The 21632-nt window shown below is 42.6% G+C and overlaps 1 protein-coding gene and 2 non-coding genes across 3 annotated transcripts; all 3 read right to left on the bottom strand.

Moving 5' to 3' along the window:
• Positions 1 to 18405: 18405 nt before the first annotated feature.
• LOC110486219 (large ribosomal subunit protein eL19) lies at positions 18406 to 20914 on the bottom strand. Its single transcript, XM_021557658.3, has 6 exons — positions 20885 to 20914; positions 19868 to 19974; positions 19581 to 19703; positions 19295 to 19415; positions 18787 to 18897; positions 18406 to 18610 (listed from the first exon to the last, which is right to left on the bottom strand). The coding sequence occupies exons 1-6, from the start codon at positions 20887 to 20889 to the stop codon at positions 18484 to 18486; spliced, it is 594 nt and encodes a 197-aa protein (XP_021413333.1). The 5' UTR covers positions 20890 to 20914; the 3' UTR covers positions 18406 to 18483.
• LOC118938606 (small nucleolar RNA SNORD53/SNORD92) lies at positions 19047 to 19128 on the bottom strand. The gene has a single exon (XR_005035814.1). It is a non-coding gene; the product is annotated as a small nucleolar RNA SNORD53/SNORD92 (small nucleolar RNA).
• LOC118938605 (small nucleolar RNA SNORD53/SNORD92) lies at positions 20067 to 20146 on the bottom strand. Its single transcript, XR_005035813.1, has one exon. It is a non-coding gene; the product is annotated as a small nucleolar RNA SNORD53/SNORD92 (small nucleolar RNA).
• Positions 20915 to 21632: the final 718 nt, after the last annotated feature.

Genomic DNA, 21632 nt, shown 5'->3' with positions numbered 1-21632 from the left:
CCTTTTCCCACCTGTGTGTTGTGGGTAATTATATTTCTGTGTGTGTTTGTGTGCACCTCGGTTTCGTCACGGTCTCTGCTGTTTACCTGTTTGTTCCACTTTCATTAAAAGATGTGGAACTACATGCACGCTGCGCCTTGGTCGATTTATGACAGGGAGTTTGAGGATAGCGAGCGTGACAATGTGCAGGCTGGTCCAAACAATTGTTCTGTTCAAAACACACTTGCGTGTACTGTAATACATTGCTCATCAAATACCTTTTCAATAATAAAATATTGAATGAATAAACAAATGCTTATTTGATTACATTATGAAATATGTATTAAATGTTCATGTATCCACAGTAATCATAACAAAACATATCCACATTTAAATAAGGATTGTACCAGCTTATGCTATAAGAAGGCATAGTTAGTACAGCTCTTGTCATGCTCTTCAAATACAACAAAAACCATGTGAACGTCCTTAAAGCTATGAACTCCTCACAGAACACAAAACACGGAGTACATCCTTTATGAGAATTGCTTTGTTTAGGGTTACATAAGGTTGAGCATGAATACGATCTAATGTGTCAAATGTGTGGCAGGGAAATGAAGACAGCAATCTACAATCTTTGCAGTGCTTGCAAGATCAGAGTCACAGGTTCATCTTTCAATTCGCTGTTTCCGTACTGGTTCACATTTTACTCAGCTGGAATAGTTGGTGACCATATCAAGGCCATCGGTTATAAAGAACCTGGCTCTGAGAAGATTTTCCCCTGGAAGCTAGTCTCAACTCTTTCAATATCCTCAAACACCTCACTATGATGTTTAATATCTCTTCCGCGTGTTGTAGTTGAATATAAACAAGATCAAATGTATATTCACTCTGTTATACCACTGCATCTAGAGGTTTGGTGGTAAATCCAGTACACACATCCATGTCAGTAAATAGATGTGGTGTGTCCTTAACCAATGGGGCGCAATAGTAACTTAAAATGTCTAATCAAAATGTACAAGTGGAAACCACATCCTTTAATGCTTCATGGTTAGGAATTGGCTTCCCACAAACATGTTGAATGACAGTATGTGCAGCACAAATGCCCTGGCTCTACATTAGTGGGATGATATTCAAAGTGGCCATAGATTGTTTTTCTAAGCATGACTTGGTGCCTGACTGCATGATCTCATTGACTGTTTGGTCAACGCACATGGAATGGTTCTGGAAAATACAGTATTGCACTTGCTTTTGTCTCACTTCGACCAGCCCTGCCAACTGAACTACAGTGGCTTGCGAAAGTATTCACCCCTCTTGGCATTTTTCCTATTTTGTTGCCTTACAACCTGGGATTAAAATGGATTTTTTTGGGGGGGTTTGTATCATTTTATTTATACAACATGGCTACCACTTCGCAGATGAAAATTATTTTTTATTGTGAAACAACCAAGAAATAAGACAAAGAAACTGAAAACTTGAGCGTGCATAACTGTCCCCAAGTTTTGGTGGGCGGCCCTCTCTTGGCAGGTTTGTTGTGGTGCCACATTCCTTCCATGTTTTAATAATGGATTCAATGGTGCTCTGTGGGATGTTCAAAGTTTCAGATATTTTTTTATAACCCAACCCTGATCTGTACTTCTCCACAACTTTGTCCTTGACATGTTTGGAGAGCTCCTTGGTCTCGTGGTGCTGCTTGCTTGGTGGTGCCCCTTGCTCAGTGGTGTTGCAGACTCTGGGGCCTTTCAGAACAGGTGTATACATACTGAGATCATATGACAAATCATGTGACACTTCGATTGCACATAGGTGGACTTGATTTAACTAATTATGTGACTTCTGAAGGTAAGGACCATATTTTATTTAGGGGCATCATAGCAAAGGGGGTGAATACATTATTTTTTAGAATTTTTCAAAATAAGTTATTTTTTCCATTTCAATTCACCTATGAATTGGACCACCAGAGGGCAGGCTGGGCTCACGGATAGTAGCCCAACAAGGCATGTGAGACAAGGTAAGCAGAGGCAATTAAGCACAGCTGACGGTACTAATGACATATTCTCTTTCCCCTATAAGAGAGAGGATGGAACCAGCAGGGAAAGGGAAGACAAACGATCTCTGTAGAATGGCTACCAAGAGAGGGGAGCTATCGAAGAAGATTCATTAAGACGGTGACAAATCGGTGATTATTATTATAGTTTAAAGTTAATCATCTTGTGTTCCTGTTTCATCTAAAGAAGAATATGTATGTTGTTCCTTGGGAGATTCTCATTGATTGTGTTGGAGTGTTTGTATTGTCAGAAATCTCTTAATAGAGAACTGTGTTCAATCAAGAAAACCTACTCCTGACTAGTTTATTCCACCTTTCCGCTTTAGAGTGACACCAAATTGGAGAATGTGGGCATTAGGTGGACGAGTGACACTAGGATAAGTGAGTAAATCAAAATTCTTCCAGTAGACACAGAGGAACCATTCAATAACGATGGACAACGCCCTACTACAACAGTTGATCCCAGCACAGCAGACAACCATAGAACTCCTGCAACAACAGCAGAGTTGGCGAGAAGAACCTAGAGTTAAGCCAAGAGCGGCTGCTCACGCCATCTTACCTCGTCTCTCCAAGGAGAATGATAGAGGCCTTCCTCATGAGCTTCGAAAGGACTGCCACCTTGGAATAGTGGCCGCCCACAGAATGGGCGAGCGCATTAGCCCCTTTTTTGACCGGGATGGGCCTGGAAGCCTATTTTGACCTGGATTCCCACGAAGCTGCAGACTATGGGCAACTAAAAACCAAGATCCTGTCCCGGTACCAGCTGACTGCCAGAGATAGAGCCTGTAAAGTTCCATCAATGGACCTATGTGGCTGACCAACCCGTCCGTGCCCAGATTTGTCAGTCGTATGACTGCGAAGCAGTGGCTGGAACCCGGAAAGGGAGTAGGACATGAAATAGAGATCCTCATAGTGGACAAGATATTGAGGGAATTACCCAGTGACTTAAAAATGGTTGTGGGGAAAGCCAACCAGTTGTCAGCCGACGACATAGCCCGGGCGGTGCAAACATACCGATCTACAGGAGAGTTGTTAAAAAGTGACAAGGAGGAACGGAAGGATTCTGCAAATCCTGTACCACAACTCACCCCGGCGCGTCCGTCACCGACACGTCCAAACCCCCTCCGGAGGTGGGAGAAGTCATCCCCCACACAGAAGGGTCTGTTATAAATGTCCGTCTCCAGACCATTATGCCCCACAATGTCCTAGCAAGGACGAGTCCATGGTTACGGAGTCATCGCTGCCCATCCCCACACATCCCGGTTCGAGAGGGCAGGATCAACACTGTTGGTTAGCAAAAATAGCCCCAGCCCCAGATATTCTGGTTCGAGTAGAAGGACAAGATGTGGTAGCCATTCTCGACTTGGGAAGTATGGTTACGTTAGTAGAGGAGCGGATGGTGACCTCCGCAACACTGCTACCAGACAAAGTAGCCGTGTCCTGTATCCATGGAGACACCCACTATTACCCCACCGTGAATCTGTCCATTCTCACTCCGAAAGGAAGGTGTACAGTCAGGGCAGGGAAAGTACCCCAGCTGAAGGTCAAATCAAATCAAAATCAAATGTATTTATATAGCCCTTCGTACATTAGCTGATATCTCAAAGTGCTGTATAGAAACCCAGCCCAAAACCCCAAACAGCAGCAATGCAGGTGTAGAAGCACGGTGGCTAGGAAAAACTCCCTAGAAAGGCCCAAACCTAGGAAGGAACATAGAGAGGAACCAGGCTATGTGGGGTGGCCAGTCCTCTTCTGGCTGTGCCGGGTGGAGATTATAACAGAACATGGCCAAGATGTTCAAATGTTCATAAATGACCAGCATGGTCCAATAATAATAATAAGGCAGAACAGTTGAAACTGGAGCAGCAGCACGACCAGGTGGACTGGGGACAGCAAGAAGTCATCATGTCAGGTAGTCCTAAGGCATGGTCCTAGGGCTCAGGTCCTCCGAGAGAGAGAGAGAGAAAGAAAGAGAGAATTAGAGAGAGCACACTTAAATTCACACAGGACACTGAATAGGACAGGAGAAGTATTCCAGATATAACAAACTGACCCTAGCCCCCCGACACAAACTACTGCAGCATAAATACTGGAGGCTGAGACAGGAAGTGAAGGTGCCATTATTGATCGGGAGAGACTGTCCCCTATATAAAGAGCTTTGGCAGATGACGTTATGCACGGGAAGAAGGGGGACAGGAAAAAAACAAATCCAAGCCCGAGGTAGTAGTCCTACAAGGAGACGTAGCCTCGTCCTCGTCCTCTGCAGCAGAGGAAGAAATAGCGACCCAACGTTTGCGACAGATATTCCAGGAAACCACCGATGAAGACACCTGCGAAGGGTTATACACGACGCAGGAAGGAAGGAGCAACCAGGCGCTGAGAGATATATTTGAAGCCCCATCTGAGGAGGGAACCTGGAAGGGATTCTCCTCGGTCACCCCTGGCGGGGAACAACCTCCACACCCCTCTACCAAGGTCGACCTGCCCCAGGAATTAAAGGGACAGTTCGGCACCTCGCAGCATAGAGACCCAGACCTAAGGGAGGCCATGAGGAAGGTGAAGGTGAACGACGGGAGGAACGTTGATGGATCAGGTGAGCCCCCTCTTCTTACTATGCAATCAGGCGGGGTCTATTATATTGGGTCGTGCAATGAAGGGGGGAAAACCAGGAATTATTAATGGTGCCTAGACCATACAGGGATACAGTCTTACAGTTAGCCCATTCCCACGTCCTAGGAGGGCACCTGGCACGGGACAAGACTATCAACAGAATCATGCAGAGATTCTATTGGCCCCGTGTCACCCGGGATGAGGCCAGGTATTGTAGGACGTGTGATCAATGTCAGCGTACAGCTCCACGGCCACACCTAACGTAACCCTTTGATTCCTCTCCCCATCATAGAGACCCCCTTTGAACTCATAGCTATGGACCTCGTGGGACCCCTCCCAAAATCCACCAGAGGACACTAATACATCCTAGTGGTCGTAGATTACGCTACCATGTTCCGAAAGGCCATACCCCTGTGTAACATGTCGTCAAAGGGAATTGCCAAGGAATTGTTCATGATGTTCTCTTGGGTGGGCCTTCCCAAGACGATCTTAACCGATCAGGGAACCCCTTTCATGTCCCGATTGATGAAGGACTTGTGTCGGTTATATCAGGTTCAACAGATACGTACCAGCATATTCCACCCTCAAACTGACGGGTTGTGCGAAAGCTTGAACAAAACGATTAAAAGCATGTTGAGAAGAGTGGTGTCCGGAGACGGGAAAAACTGGGACATGCTTCTCCCACACTTAATGTTTGCCCTGCGAGAAGTACCACAGGCGTCCACTGGATTCTCTATGGCAGAGCCTGTCGAGAGATCCTCGACTTAGCCAAGGAGGCCTGGGAGACCCAACCATGCCCCTTTCGATCCACAAAGGAACATGTTACCCTGATGAGAGACCACCTGTCGGCAGTGTGGCCCATAGTAAAGGAGCATATGGAGAAGGCACAAAGGATCCAAGGCCGGGCCTACGATAAGTCCGCGACACCCTGTGAATTCACCGTGGGAGAGAAAGTGATGGTGCTCGTGAGCCTGGAAGCTTACTAGCTTACTGGTGCTCTTTCATGCCGTCCCTAGGAGGGGTGTGTCGCTTGAGTGGGTTGAGTCACTGATGTGATCTTCCTGTCTGGGTTGGCACCCCCCCTTGGGTTGTGCCGTGGCGGAGATCTTTGTGTGCTATACTCTGCCTTGTCTCAGGATGGTAAGTTGGTGGATGAAGATATCCCTCTAGTGGTGTGGGGGCTGTGCTTTGGCAAAGTGGGTGGCCATGTTGTGTTATGGTCATGTTCTGTTATAATCCCCACCCGGCAAAGACAGAAGAGGACTGGCCACCCCTCTTAGCCTGGTTCCTCTCTAGGTTTCTTCCTAGGTTTTGGCCTTTCTAGTGAGCTTTTCCTAGCCAACGTGCTTCAACACCTGCATTGCTTGCTGTTTGGGGTTTTAGGCTAGGTTTCTGTACAGCACTTTGAGATATCAGCTGATGTACGAAGGGCTGTATAAATAGATTTGATTTGCACCACTCGGGAGGCCCAAGCTTTTTTAAAGATGTCTGAACTGCTGATCGATATGCTACACCTCCATTGATGAACTTAACAGCACTATACAGTGCCTTGCGAAAGTATTCGGACCTTTTGCCACATTTCAGGCTTCAAACATAAAGATATAAAACTGTATTTTTTGTGAAGAATCAACAACAAGTGGGACACAATCATGAAGTGGAACGACATTTATTGGATATTTTAAACTTTTTTAACAAATCAAAAACTGAAAAATTGGGCGTGCAAAATTATTCAGCCCCCTTAAGTTAATACTTTGTAGCGCCACCTTTTGCTGCGATTACAGCTGTAAGTCGCTTGGGGTATGTCTCTATCAGTTTTGCACATCGAGAGACTGAAATTTTTTCCCATTCCTCCTTGCAAAACAGCTCGAGCTCAGTGAGGTTGGATGGAGAGCATTTGTGAACAGCAGTTTTCAGTTCTTTCCACAGATTCTCGGTTGGATTCAGGTCTGGACTTTGACTTGGCCATTCTAACACCTGGATATGTTTATTTTTGAACCATTCCATTGTAGATTTTGCTTTATGTTTTGGATCATTGTCTTGTTGAAAGACAAATCTCTGTCCCAGTCTCAGGTCTTTTGCAGACTCCATCAGGTTTTCTTCCAGAATGGTCCTGTATTTGGCTCCATCCATCTTCCCATCAATTTTAACCATCTTCCCTGTCCCTGCTGAAGAAAAGCAGGCCCAAACCATGATGCTGCCACCACCATGTTTGACAGTGGGGATGGTGTGTTCAGCTGTGTTGCTTTTACGCCAAACATAACATTTTGCATTGTTGCCAAAAAGTTCAATTTTGGTTTCATCTGACCAGAGCACCTTCTTCCACATGTTTGGTGTGTCTCCCAGGTGGCTTGTGTCAAACTTTAAACAACACTTTTTATGGATATCTTTAAGAAATGGCTTTCTTGCCACTCTTCCATAAAGGCCAGATTTGTGCAATATACGACTGATTCTTGTCCTATGGACAGAGTCTCCCACCTCAGCTGTAGATCTCTGCAGTTCATCCAGAGTGATCATGGGCCTCTTGGCTGCATCTCTGATTAGTCTTCTCCTTGTATGAGCTGAAAGTTTAGAGGGACGGCCAGGTCTTGGTAGATTTGCAGTGCTCTGATACTCCTTCCATTTCAATATTATCGCTTGCACAGTGCTCCTTGGGATGTTTAAAGCTTGGGAAATCTTTTTGTATCCAAATCCGGCATTAAAACTTCTTCACAACAGTATCTCGGACCTGCCTGGTGTGTTCCTTGTTCTTCATGATGCTCTCTGCGCTTTTGCCGGACCTCTGAGACTATCACAGTGCAGGTGCATTTATACGGAGACTTGATTACACACAGGTGGATTGTATTTATCATCATTAGTCATTTAGGTCAACATTGGATCATTCAGAGATCCTCACTGAACTTCTGGAGAGAGTTTGCTGCACTGAAAGTAAAGGGGCTGAATAATTTTGCACGCCCAATTGTTCAGTTTTTGATTTGTTAAAGTTTGAAATATCCAATAAATGTCGTTCCACTTCATGATTGTGTCCCACTTGTTGTTGATTCTTCACAAAAAAATACAGTTTTATATCTTTATGTTTGAAGCCTGAAATGTGGCAAAAGGTCGCAAAGTTCAAGGGGGCCAAATACTTTCGCAAGGCACTGTATATAGCATTTTCAAAGCTATTCTATCTGCCCCCCCACTCCATTCCTGACGTTCAATATTTACTTTCCTTTGACAACTACTCTGCTAATTAGCACTGCCTATGTCATTCGAGTGCCAAACGAGACCCCCAGGAACCTAAACAATAACACTACCACCCTCTCCTGATTCCTTCCATGCAACTTCAAGCATATTTCCTCCCCAACCTTCCTTCTAGAAAAAAAGTATGTTTTCTCAACTGAAAACTTGAAGCCCTACCTGAGGGACCACTGCTAAACTTAACTGATTGCTTCTTGAACTCTCTCCTGGCTGTATGGGTAATATTTCTCACTCTCTTCCACAGTTCCCCGGCATCTGCAAACAATGACCTCTAAATATCAGGTCTCACCTGCGAGAAAATATCATCAATCATAATGGAGAACAACAAAGGACTAAATTCACTTCCCTAATAGCTTTCTGACGTAGAGATCCCTACCATCAGTTGTATTGATCGCCCAAAAAGAAAATCCTTCATCCAGTTAAAAACCCTTCCTCCAACCCCCATGATATCCAGCTTGATAAGTAGCCCTTCCTTTCACATCATATCATAGGCCTTCTCTACATCCAAGAAAATGTCTATCACCACCTCCTTATCATTGGCCTGTGCCATCCATATGATTGACTCAGGGCACAGTACAGGATCCATTGTTCCCTGCCTTTTCTGAACCCATTTTAATCTGGTGACTTAGTCCACCACTCTCCAGAAAGTAAGTCAGCCTTTCTGTTATCATCCTTTCCAGAAGTTTACATAAGTATGATGTCAACGCTATCGGCCTATAGCTTGAAGGACTAGTAGGGTCTTTCCCTGGTTTCCGTATCGGCACCACTACAGCCTGCTTCCCACTTCCAGGCAGTTTCTCTTCCTGCCACACCTTATTGTAAAGGCCCGATACTTTCCTCATTGCAGTCACTGAGACAAGTCATCATGTAACATTTCATCCTTCCCAGGAGTTTCTACCCCAGCTTTAGCTAATGCTCTCTTAATCTCGGCCGATGTAAAAGGTGGATTCAATGCATCCCCCAACACCTCTCTCTGATCCAGGAAGCCCAGATGTTCTCCTCTGACCCTCTCTCTTCCACGCTGGCCCTCTGTCAGATTATTTGAGATGTGCACCTTCAAAAATGCCTGGGCTAACATCTCTGCCTTCTCCATGTCTCACTGCAACGATCTCCCCACTTTTCAGCACAGGGAGATCCCAATCTCGTCTGACCCCACTTATCCTCTTAATCATCCACCATACCTCTCCCACAGGAGTGGTTCTGCCTATGTTTCCACAGAACCGGCGCCAACACTCCCTCTTAGCTGTCCCAATGATCCTCCTTACTACTGCTTGTGCGTGTTGATACTGAATCAGATGCTGGTAGTTATGGGACCTTGTCAACATTCTGAAAGCCCTGTTCCTACTCTTCACAGCTTCTGTACACTTTCCACCCTATCTTCCCCATACTCATAGGAATCACCAGCCTTGCAGCCCCTTCTATTCCTCCTTTTACTCCATCATTCACTGTTTCTATATCTGAATTGAGATCAACCTAAGACAGCTTCTGTTCACCCATCTCAATCCATGACCTACTGATTTTAGAGTCAAATACTTTCTGTGACACACATCAGAGTCAAATACTTTCTATAGAACAAACTTCACATCAGGATAGGCAACCAAAATTATTAATTTATGTATGTGTGTTATATTAAACAGAGGAGGGAGTGAAATGTAGGCAAGCAATAAACATTTCAGAACAACTACTAGTCGAATAAGACATGGGAGAGACGACGAATTTTGGCAAAGAGATGTATTTATAGACTAATACATATGAAACAAATAGCCAAGCCGAAAATTGCAGACATTACTAGCATCTCCCCCTTGATCAAACCGCCATAAAAAAAACGTATGAAACACAGCCTAACGTGATCATAGAAAGCTGCCTTGAAGGACACAAATATAAAATGCTTTCAGCTACTAAAATCAGTGAAATGTACAGAGGTAAAGACCGTTTCAGGTTAGATATTCGACGGATATTTGCCTGTAGTTTTCCTTACGTCCACCAACAGCAGTTAGGGACAAATCACATTTTTTCATATGTCAATAGGTCTTTAACCATTACTCCTAACACTTTCAAAACTGGTTGTAGCTAACCTGATGGCATACACACATTGCACACCCTTTAGTTTGTCCATTATCATCTCACATGGTCTTACATGAATTTTTCAAAATGTAGAATTTCGATAGCTCCTTGGTCATGTGACCTAATGTCCCCTGACAACCCTTCTATATTGCACATTCTTGTTTGTGTAGTGTAAAATCACACAGTGTAACGTACATTTTTCATCGTTTCAAATTTGCAATAGCTCCTTGGTCATGTCAATTACACACCTAAGACGCGTGCAGTGGATATACACACAAATTGCATAACCTCTAGTCATGTATCTTCTATGCTGTTGTACATTATTATTAGTTTGACAATTAGGGGGTTCAGTCCAGTGTTTACCCTTTTCTTTAATATTTCTCTACAATAATTGGTAGCTCTACTTATTTTCCCTGTTTTTTAAAATATTTTTCCACAGTATTTAATAGTGTATTTAACAATAGGAGAGACAGAAATATATCCTTTCGTCGTTAATATCAACCATAAAGGAAAAGGGCAAAGTACGAGAGTCATGCTATTAATTGTCCAACGCGGGGATGGAGAGTGAGCTGGTGAGGTGGGTTTGCTGGTCAATACATACTGTGGTTACATGTTCAGTGTAATGGTGGCCAGTAAATCAATGAATAAAAATATAAAATTGACAAATTAAACAAATTGTAGACCTTTAATCTTTTCCAACATGTCAGATACTTTAACTTCAATTAAGATTGAAACATTTCACCGTGTTAACTTTCTCGTTATCCCTGGTTGATGTACATGTCAGAGCCTCTTCAGTGTGGATGGGGTATAGCATACATTTTCAACAACAAAGACTGCACTTCCAGTTTTTGTTCATTACTCTGTTGAACTCTTTTGTCTTCCTTCCTAGGCACAGCACATGGAACCTCAGTAGGCATGCAAAACATTCAATGCCTAAGAACACAGCCATGAATAAAGAATGGTACCAACACATCCTCAGAGAGAAACTTCTCCCAACCATCCAGGAACAGTTTGGTGACGAACAATGCCTTTTCCAGCATGACGGAGCACCTTGCCATAAGACAAAAGTGATAACTAAGTGTCCTCGGGAACAAAACATTGATATTTTGGGTCCATGGCCAGGAAACCCCTGAGACCTTAATCCCATTGAGAATTTGTGGTTAATCCTCAAGAGGCTGGTTGACAAACAAAACCCCACAAATTCTGACAAACTCCAAGCATTGATTATGCAAGAATGGGCTGCCATCAGTCAGGATGTGGCCCAGAAGTTAATTGACAGCATGCCAGGGTTGATTGCAGAGGTCTTGAAAAAGAAGGGTCAACACTGCAAATATTGACTCTTTGCATCAACTTCATTTAATTGTCAATGAAAGCTTTTGACACCTTATGAAATGCTTGTAATTATACTTCAGTTTTCCATAGTAACATCTGACAAAAATATCTAAAGACACTGAAGCAGCAAACTTTGTGGAAATTAATATTTGTGTCATTCTCAAAACTTTTGGCCACGACTGTAAAGCATTTGTAGACTTCAAGAAAAAAATATTAAGTGACAGTTTCATCAGTATGTGCTTAAAGAAAGTCATATCACAAAGATCACTGATGACAGTGCCCAGCAAATCTATGACAATAGAGAATGAATTGTAAGCACCAAAGTGTGTTTGTCAAAATAATATCTGAAAATGTCAGTTGTTGAACATAATATTTCTATTGGCAATAGCAATTTATGATATATGCAGTTGAGGAATATTCCATGTACCAACACTCCATGTAGGACAGACATAAGACGTTCCCAATGTTGTAGCAGAATCAGAATTAGTTAGGTAACATTGATAAATAAGATGTTTTATCAATTTTCATAAGTATGCGTATGTGGGCTTAGTCACTTGGGCCCCAGAGAGGGGAGGACAGAATGGAGGCTTGTCTTCTTATATTATATACATTATAAACATTAAATATTATAAACACTGGAGTGAGATGTGCAGAAGATGAATGTGCAAGTAGAGATACTGTGGTGCAAAGGGGCAAAAAAAAAAATATATATATATAAATAAAATAAACAACAATATGGGGGTGAGGTAGTTGGATGTGCTATTTACAGATGGGCTACGTACAGATGCAATGATCTGTAAGCTGCTTTGACAGCTGATGCTTAAAGATAGTGAGGGAGACATGAGTCTCCAACTTCAGTGATTTTTGCAATTTGTTCCTGTCATTGGCAGCAGAGAACCTGAAGGAAAGGCAATAAAAGGAGGAATTGGCTTTGGGGGCGACCAGTGAAATATATACCTGCTGGAGCACGTGCGGTGGGTGCCGCTATGGTGACCAGTGAGTTGAGATAAGGCGGGGCTTTACCTAGCAATAACTTTTTGATGACCTGGAGCCAGTGGGTTTGGCGACGAATATGAAGTGAGGGCCAGCCAACGAGAGCATACAGGTCGCAGTGGTGGGTAGTATATGGGGCTTTGTTGACAAAACGGATGGCATTGTGATAGACTGCATCCAATTTGCTGAGTAGAGTGTTGGAGGCTATTTTGTAAATTAAATCGGCAAAGTCAAGGATTGTCAGTTTTACAAGGGTATGTTTGGCAGCATGAGTGAAGGATGCTTTGTTGCGAAATAGGAATCCGATTCTAGATTTCATTTTGGATTGGAGATGCTTAATATGAGTCTGGAAGGAGAGTTTACAGTCTAATCAGACACCTAGGTATTTGTAGTTGTCCACATATTCTAAGTCAGAACCGTCCAGAGTAGTGCTGCTAGGCGGGTGGGCAGATGCGAGCAGCGATCGGTTGAAGAGCATGCATTTAGTTGTTTTACTTGCATTTAAGAGCAGTTGGAGGCCACGGAAGGAGAGTTGTATGGCATTGAAGCTCGTTTGGAGGTTGGTTAACACAGTGTCCAAAGGGCCAGAAGTATACAGAATGGTGTCGTTGGCGTAGAGGTGGATCAGAGAATCACCAGCCGCAAGAGCTACATCATTTATGTATACAGAGAGGAGAGTCGGCCCAAGAATTGAACACTGTGGCATCCCCATAGATTTGCAGAGGTCCGGACAACAGGCCCTTCCATTTGACACACTGAACTCCATCTGAGAAGTAGTTGGTGAACCAGGCAAGACAGTCATTTGAGAAACAAAGGCTGTTCAGTCTGCCGATAAGAATGCTGTGATTAACAGAGTCGAAAGCCTTGGCCAGGTCGATGGATACGGCTGCACAGTATTGACTTTTGTCGATGGCGATTATGATATCGTTTAAGACCTTGAGCGTGGCTGAGGTACACACATGAGCAGCTTGGAAACCAGATTGCATAGCGGAGAAGGTACGGTGGGATTCGAAATGGTCGGTGATCGGTTTGTTAACTTGGCTTTCGAAGACCTTAAAAGGGCAGGGTAGGATAGCTATAGGTCTGTAAAAGTTTTGGTCTAGAGTGTCTCCCCCTTTGAAGTGGGGGATGACCGCGGCAGCTTTCCAATCTTTGGGGATCTCAGACGATACAAAAGAGAGGTTGAACAGGCTAGTAATAGGGGTTGCAACAATTGCGGTGGATAATTTTAGAGAGGGTCCAGATTGTCTAGCCCAGCTGATTTGTAGGGGTCCAGATTTTGCAGCTCTTTCAGAACATCAGCTATCTGGATTTGGGTGAAGGAGAAATGGGGGAGGTTTGGGCAAGTTGCTGTGGGGGGTGCAGAGCTGTTGACCGGGGTAAGGGTAGCCAGGTAAAAACCAAGCCCAGCCTTAGAAAAATGCTCTTATTCTCCATCGACTTTACATTGTACCAGAACTTTTTGGAGTTTGTGCTACAGGATGTAAATGTCTGTTTGAAAAATCTAGCCTTAGCTATATCTGTTCCTGGTTTTACAGTTTTTGAATGAGGCATGCTTATGTAAGATGGTGAGGAAAGCACTTTTCAAGAATAACCAGGCATCCTCTACTGATGGAATGAGGTCAATATCTTTCCAGGATACCTGGGCCGGGTCGATTAGAAAGGCCTGCTCGCTGAAGTGTTTTAGGGAGTGTTTGACTGTGATGAAGGGTGGTCGTTTGACCGCGGACCCATTACTGACACAGGCAATGAGGCAGTGATCGCTGAGATCCTGGTTGAAGACAGCAGAGGTGTATTTAGAGGACAGGTTGGTCAGGATGATATCTATGAGGGTGCAGAGTTTACGGATTTGGGGTTGTACCTGGTAGGTTCCATGATAATTTGGGTGAGATTGAGAGTGTCCATCTTAAATTGTAGGACGGCCGAGGTGTTAAGCATGTCCCAGTTTAGGTTAAGGTCACCTAACATTAAAACTCTGAAGATAAATGGGGGGCAATTCATTCACATGTGGTGTCCAGGGGGCAGCTGGGGGCTGATTTTTCAGCTATGATTTTACCACTCAGAATCCAGAATGGATATGAGTGGTAAAATACAATTGACTTGTTATCTGGTAAACTGCTACTATGTCAAGAAAAGAGCCCCAATTAGGGGTTAGTGTACTCCAGTAAAAAAGGCTGGTTTAGATTAAAAACTATTGCCCTGTGTCCCCGTCCATAGGGGCATGAGAGACTAGTCAGTGGTAGAATTGAGTTGGCACTTTATTGGCCCAAACACCCACAGACCCACAAGGTTGAGGTTACTCATGTACAGTAATTAGTAATACTTTTTTGTTGTTGCATTAATGCATTGTGTCTTCTAACTGTCCAAAAATAGGATCCAAAGTGTTAGGACATATTTGTTCCCATAAATACAAAGGAGGATGTCTCTCCTCATACCTCTGGCACTTTAGTCAGACTGCCAGACTGTGCACCACAGAGCCAATCAGGAGAGAATACATACAGGTCAACAGTGCCAATTGAAAGTCAAGGGGTGTGTTTGTGCCTTTGGGTTCCTCTCTCTTTACAGAGAACCCCTGTGGTTCAAGTCTGCGCATGTCTGAAAGGGACAGAACCAGCAGCCAAGAGAGTTTTTCACAGTATGTCATAAAAAAGTATTACACTTATGAATGTATGTAAAATGCTAATATGTATTAGATCCAGTACAATGGAATAACTAAGACCTGAATTTGAATGCAGTGTGTTCCGATTCCTCCTTCTCTTTGTGTCCAGCAGGGTCAACCAAAAACACTTGGCCTGATGGTTCATGCAGATACTGGGGAAGCAATATAGAAACGTATTGATCCGTGAAATGATTTCACTATTAAATGACCCCGTATCACAACCCTCATACCTCTTCACAAAAATGTATCTAAATCAATATCGGGAAAAGGATTTTACTCACAAAAGACGTAGGAATTTATTTTCCCAGTTAGAAATAGTAGGCCATGCATCAAATAACTATTTTCATCAGAAAAACGAATCCTCAAATGCAATATTGCATTTTGTAAGTTGTCTGCAGGTGGCTTGTTGTGAATGCACTCAAATATCATGCAAACTTCGTTCTAATACTCAATGTATTGAAAGTGATGAAAGTGATGCTATGAAAGGTATTCTTTCACATTGTCAAACGTGACTGACAAATCACTGTGACTGACAACTCACTGCCTATTACTGTGATTAAAAAGAGCATGTGAACCACTGTTTTTCATGAGGCCCACCTGTGTGCCTTCCTTTAAGCACGTCTGTTCGAACACCTCTCCTGTCCTTGATCCATTCCACATACAGCCATTTGCGGATCTTTTCAGTGTCCATGTGAAAGATAGTTATTGCGAGGATGGAAGTTTTTTTTAAACACCCATGTAAAATGAAGGCCTGCAAAGCTTACAGATTTAAGTCCAATAGCATGAGATGAAAATGGACAAACTAAAGGGTGTGCAATATAGAAGGGTAGTCAGTGGACATAATGAACCTTGTTTGAAGTCACTAGGTCACATTTTTATTTTGCCTTTATTTAACTAGGCAAGTCAGTTAAGAACAAATTCTTATTTTCAATGACGGCCTAGGAACAGTGTCGTTCTGTTCAGGGACAGAACGGCAAATTTGTACCTTGTCAGCTCGGGGGTTAAGTTAAGAACAAATTCTTATTTTCAATGACGGCCTAGGAACAGTGTCGTTCTGTTCAGGGACAGAACGGCAAATTTGTACCTTGTCAGCTCGGGACAGCTTTGGATCCTATTTTTGGACAGTTAGAAGACACAATGCATTAATGCAACAACAAAAAAGTATTACTAATTACTGTACATGAGTAACCTCAACCTTGTGGGTCTGTGGGTGTTTGGGCCAATAAAGTGCCAACTCAATTCTACCACTGACTAGTCTCATGCCCCTATGGACGGGGACACAGGGCAATAGTTTTTAATCTAAACCAGCCTTTTTTACTGGAGTACCTTTCGGTGACTAGTCCAACACTAACCACTAGGCTACCCTGCCAACCCGCAACACATGACCAAGGAGCTATTGAAATTCTACATTTTGAAAAATTAATGGAAAACCATGTGAGTTGAAAATGGACAAGCTAAAGGGTGTGCAATGTGTAGGCTCACTGCGTGGACATTCTGAACCTTTTTTGAAGTCACCAGGTCACATGACCAAGGAGCTATTGAAACTTTACATTTGGAAAAATGTATGTAAAATCTTGTGAGATGAAAATTGACAAACTACAGGGTGTGCAATATAGAAGAGTAGTCAGTGGACATTCTGAACCTTGTTTGAAGTAAGTATGTCACATGACCAAGGAGCTACTGAAATTTGAAAGTAAAAAAAGTTTGTACTTTGTTCACGCTCCCTAACTAATTCCACATGTGTATTATCTTTGGAAAGCAAATGCATGTCTAAATCGTGAAAATAAGACCTGTGCAATGTTGTGCGCAATTTTTCCAACATCATGACACTTATTTGGAGTCTGTGGCTCAAGTGGTTTGAAAGCGCGAATATCCGTCGAGTATCGAACTTGAAACGGTCTTTACCTCGGTGTGAAATGTAGGCTAAACTGACAACGGAGTGAAGAGCATAAATCTCAACTAGCAAGCAAGTCGCAGCAATGAAGAATTGAGTGTGTGCGTGTTCCCGCAAAGGAGGGGGGGGGGGGGTCATTCTTCTCATAAATAAAAATGTTATGGGCACCATTCTCAAATTGCATAGAAAAGTTGCCCGACTGATAATCATATTATGCTAATCAGTGCTGTGGGTGCCACAGTGACCACACCCCCAAAGCCAATTCCTCCTTTGGTCGCCTTTCCTTCCAGTTCTCTGCTGCCCATGACTGGAACGAATTGCAAAAATCTCTGAAGCTGGAGACTCACATCTCCCTCACTAGCTTTAAGCACCAGCTGTCAGAGCAGCTTACAGATCACTGCACCTGTACATAGCCCATCTGTGAACAGCCCATCTATCTACCTACCTCATCCCCATACTGATATTTATTTTACTCCTTTGTACCCCAGTATCTCTACCTGCACATTCATCTTCTGACGATCTACCATTCCAGTGTTTAATTGCTATATTGTAATTACTTCGCCACCATGGCCTATTTATTTCCTTAAGTTACCTCATTTGCACTCACTGTATATAGACTTTTTATTTTCTTTCTGTTCTACTGTATTATTGACTGTATGTTTTGTTTATTCCATGTGTAACTCTGTGTTGTTGTGTGTCGAATTGCTACGCTTTATCTTGGCCAGGTCGCAGTTGCAAATGAGAAATTGTTCTCAACTAACCTACCTGGTTAAATAAAGGTGAAATAAAAAATTTATAATGATCAGCAGATTTGCCAGAGCATAGCAATGATTCTACAGGAGCCATTTTGTCCAACAGGTAGGCATACCAGGGCTGATGTAATTTATTATACCTTTATTTAACTAGGCAAGTCAGTTAAGAACAAATTCTTATTTTCAATGACTGCCAAGGAACAAATTTGTACCTTGTAATGATGGCTTACTGCCTCCAGAATTAGCACACTTAATCCACTAAAAGGATTTAAAGTGCACAAATTGTAAAGCTTTTCATTTTGTACTTGCAAATGTTTGATAATTTAATCAAATAAACAATTTCACTAATGGTTTGGAAGTCAGCTGATGTACAGCTGAAAAGGGTTGGGAAACAGTCACAGGACAATAAGGTATCACATACAACCACTAGATGGCAATAGCCCACGTATCCAAACCATCAACCCTAATCACATTCTCAAACACCTTGACATCTGACAATTTTACAAAATGTCTTCATTGCCTAACAATGTAGTTTCAAAAGTTACACTTATCAATAAAATAAGATTCTTAGCTCATGTGGCAAATGTAAGGTAAAAAAAAAAAAGGGCACAATACTTTGCATCGAATGGCTTTGTTCTGTCAATTTCCTACAAGCTTTTTGAAAACACCTGGACTGAGGAAAAATACAGTAAGATCAATCACACAAAGTCATAGTGTATCCTCGTAAATAGAAGTAACCCAATGCCACTTATCAATTGTGTGGGCAGTTAAACCCATGAAACCATGTCAGTTAGTGTACATTACAGGTGTGATCGAGTAAGAGTGGACTCAGGAGACCGGGTTGTGTCTTTCATACACTTTATTGTCAGCACTCGACAGAGCGAGGTACAGCAGGTGCATGCCAGGGACAAGAAGCTGTTTACTTCTTGGTGGTCTCCTCCTCCTTTGACAGGGTCTTGATGATTTCCTCTTTCTTTGCTGCCAGGCGCTCCTCTCTGCGCTTACGGGCCTCCTTTGTCTTGGAACGACGGGCCTCAGCCTGGTCACTGCAGAAAGAAAAGTGGTCAAATAATGCTGAACCCAAATGTACATCTTACCAGCTACAAACATTCCCATATAAATATCTGCTTTTAAGTGCTCATCAGCTCAGTTCCTTCTCCACTCTACAAAACATTGCGGCATAGAAAAGTCTAAGGCAGATGGGAGTTGGTTTTAGACGTACCACAGAAGCTTCTTGCGGGCCTTGTCTGCCTTCAGCTTGTGGATGTGCTCCATGAGGATACGCTTGTTCTTGAACACGTTACCCTTCACCTTAAGGTAGAGGCTGTGGTACCTGCGGGAAGGAAAAGGGCAAAACAAGAATAGCAAATCAATCTACAGTACATGCTTTAAACAATTCAATAAATACAAAATGAAGAATTTAGCAACCCATGAGCTACATTTGAATGTCCTTCCTAAATCAAATAGGAATATGAACAGGGGTTAATCAGATAGCCAAGAGAAACATGACATCACAAATTTCAGCAAAGTTTGCGAAACCATTCTCAGGGAATCATCATTTTTTTAACCAATATAACCCTGGGTTGTTTGTTAGCCATTATAACTAGCTAGTTTAGCCTAGGCTAGTAGTTAGTTCAATATAATCAATGTGTAACAGACATCCTTGAAATGGACCCAATAGGAGTTGCCTTGTGAATCTTTATACTCGAGGGTGGATGTGGAGAACTTACATGTGCCTGTCAATCTTATGGGACTCCCTGTATCGACGGAGAAGACGACGCAGGATTCTCATGCGACGCATCCAGGACAGCTTCTCTGGCATACGGGCATTGGCTGTACCCTTTCTCTTACCTGGTAGGGTGGGCAGGGTGTTAGGTCTGAGATATTAATACTATGCCCCAAAATTCAGTATCCTGTTTTCAGTACAAAACAATCATGTAAATAAAATGACTACCTGATTGGGTTTCGCCATCACTAGTCGATATAGCTATGAGACGTAGGACAGCATTCACTCACCAATTCCTGTGTGCCTTCCCTTGCGACGTGCCAGCGTGTTCTTGCGGCAGCGGGCGCGAGAGTGCACCGTGACAGGCTTGCGGATGATAAGACCATCCTTTACCAGTTTACGGATCTGCTGGCCTGAGAGGGGAGGGACAGAAAATATTGGTTAGAGAAGGCAGATGAATTTACAGCTACAAATCAATAATCAGTCACCTACTGTGTAGATTATGTACAGGCTACATTACCTACATCACACAATACCAAAATAACGTGGTAAAAAAACAGATTGGCTGAATCCTTACGGGAGTTGGCGTTAGCAATCTCATTGGTCTCGTTGGGGTCCAGCCATACCTTCTTCTTGCCACAGCGCAGGACGCTGGAGGCAAGCCTCTTTTGAAGCCTGAGCATGCTGGGTTAGAGATGAAGAGTTAGCTAACGCATTACACTTTAACGCATATGTTGCCAACAATATAACTTAAATGTGTGTAGTGTGACCATGGGTTAATCAGATAGCCAAGAGAAACGTGACATCACACAGTTCAGCATCGTTTGCGAAACCATTCTCAGAATCATCATATTAACCATTTATCCAATACAACTCCGGGTTGATTGTTAGCTATTATTGCTAAGTTAGTTCGATGCTGATGATTAACGTTACATTGGTTGCAACTGGGCTAACGTTACTCGACGTTAGGATAGTAACGTTATCTAACTAGTCGTGTAGCTAAATATCAACCACTATGTTTCTGTTCTTAGAAAGTGACATGTTTGACAATTAATTTTACAAGACACAAGTAACCCGTTTGCCAATATAAACGGGGAATATTAGTCAAAATCGCGAGACCAGTGTCCAGGTAGGTGTAGGTAGCTAACATTACTACTATAGATGGCCAATACTAACAAAATGTGGTACACCAAATTTGATAGACATGCTAACGTTTGCTAGCTACGCTACTAATGGCAACTTTCAGATATGGAACATAGATGTCGTTGATACTAACAATAAGGGAATCCGATTTTTTTTAAACGATCATAATCTATTCAGCTATGTTAAGAGGTTTAACTCGCATTTGTTTAACGTTAGGCCTGAATTTCTCGCCTCAGAATTTTTGGTTGACAACATGGCATCCCTGGCTTGGTACATCGTGCGGCACATTTACACATGAAATGTCGTTTTTCCAAAATAAAATATGTCAAGGGACTTAAACGGTAGTGTCGCGTAAACTTTAGGGGAAGCGTAGTAAACGTTTAATGGGCAATACATTCGTATTTTATTTAATATATGAGATTTTAGACTCGCACAAAGTATGTAAGCTTACCTCATGGCTGCTATTGCGATAGAAAAAGGAAGGGTTGCGAGACGGACAGGGCACTACCATTAAAACTACAGGAGAATCCAAAATTAAATATACACCAGTTTTTTTGTGAAATAAACGAAATACAAATCATATTTTTTCATGTGAAGAGTTCATATTAAAATACTAATTGGTGTAAAAAAAAAAAAAGTTAGAGAGAGCGATATTGTCTGAAATCATAAGATAAATTGTATAGAAAGTATGTTCTCCCCTTATCTGGGAATAATAGTATATTCCAAAGGTGGGGAGCGATTTCGCACAGCATTGTGGGGGAAATCATACAAAATGCAACTTACTACTCCACCACAAGAGAGCAATGTTGAAGCCAAAGACAGCTGACTGACACTGACAGACGGAAAGTTTAGACAAGTAGCCCAATAATTTTATTGTAAGGACCCAAGGTTCATAATGGCGCAAATCGACTCTTCTGCACGAGCATGCTTTTTACGGCACAGTCGATAGTGCACCGGACCTCGGGCTCGAAGGTCGAGGATTCGAGACCTGCTCCCTGCCTGTTTAATTACAATATTTTTGGTCTTTTGACCGATCAGATCACCTCTGAAAAAGATATGTGAAAAGATCTGATGTTTAGCATGTACTTTTACTAAAGTATGGCAATTGAGTAATTGTCCCATCACTGTACATTTAAACAAGATACTTTTAGACTTTTACTCAAGTAGTATTTTACTAGCTGACTTTTACTTGAGTCATT

This window comes from Oncorhynchus mykiss, chromosome 13, assembly GCF_057628025.1.
Source record: "Oncorhynchus mykiss isolate SJ-2025 chromosome 13, ASM5762802v1, whole genome shotgun sequence".
Classification (NCBI taxonomy): Eukaryota; Metazoa; Chordata; class Actinopteri; order Salmoniformes; family Salmonidae; genus Oncorhynchus; species Oncorhynchus mykiss.
This window is presented reverse-complemented; position numbering and strand designations above follow the sequence as displayed.

What these genes read in the sequence shown, in the direction of transcription:
- LOC110486219 (XM_021557658.3), bottom strand. An exon ending in CATAAGATTGACAGGCACAT is followed by an intron (nt 18,898 to 19,294) that starts GTAAGTTCTCCA and finishes TCCTTCCCGCAG; the next exon opens with GTACCACAGCCTCTACCTTA. An exon ending in GCCCGCAAGAAGCTTCTGTG is followed by an intron (nt 18,611 to 18,786) that starts GTACGTCTAAAA and finishes TTCTTTCTGCAG; the next exon opens with TGACCAGGCTGAGGCCCGTC.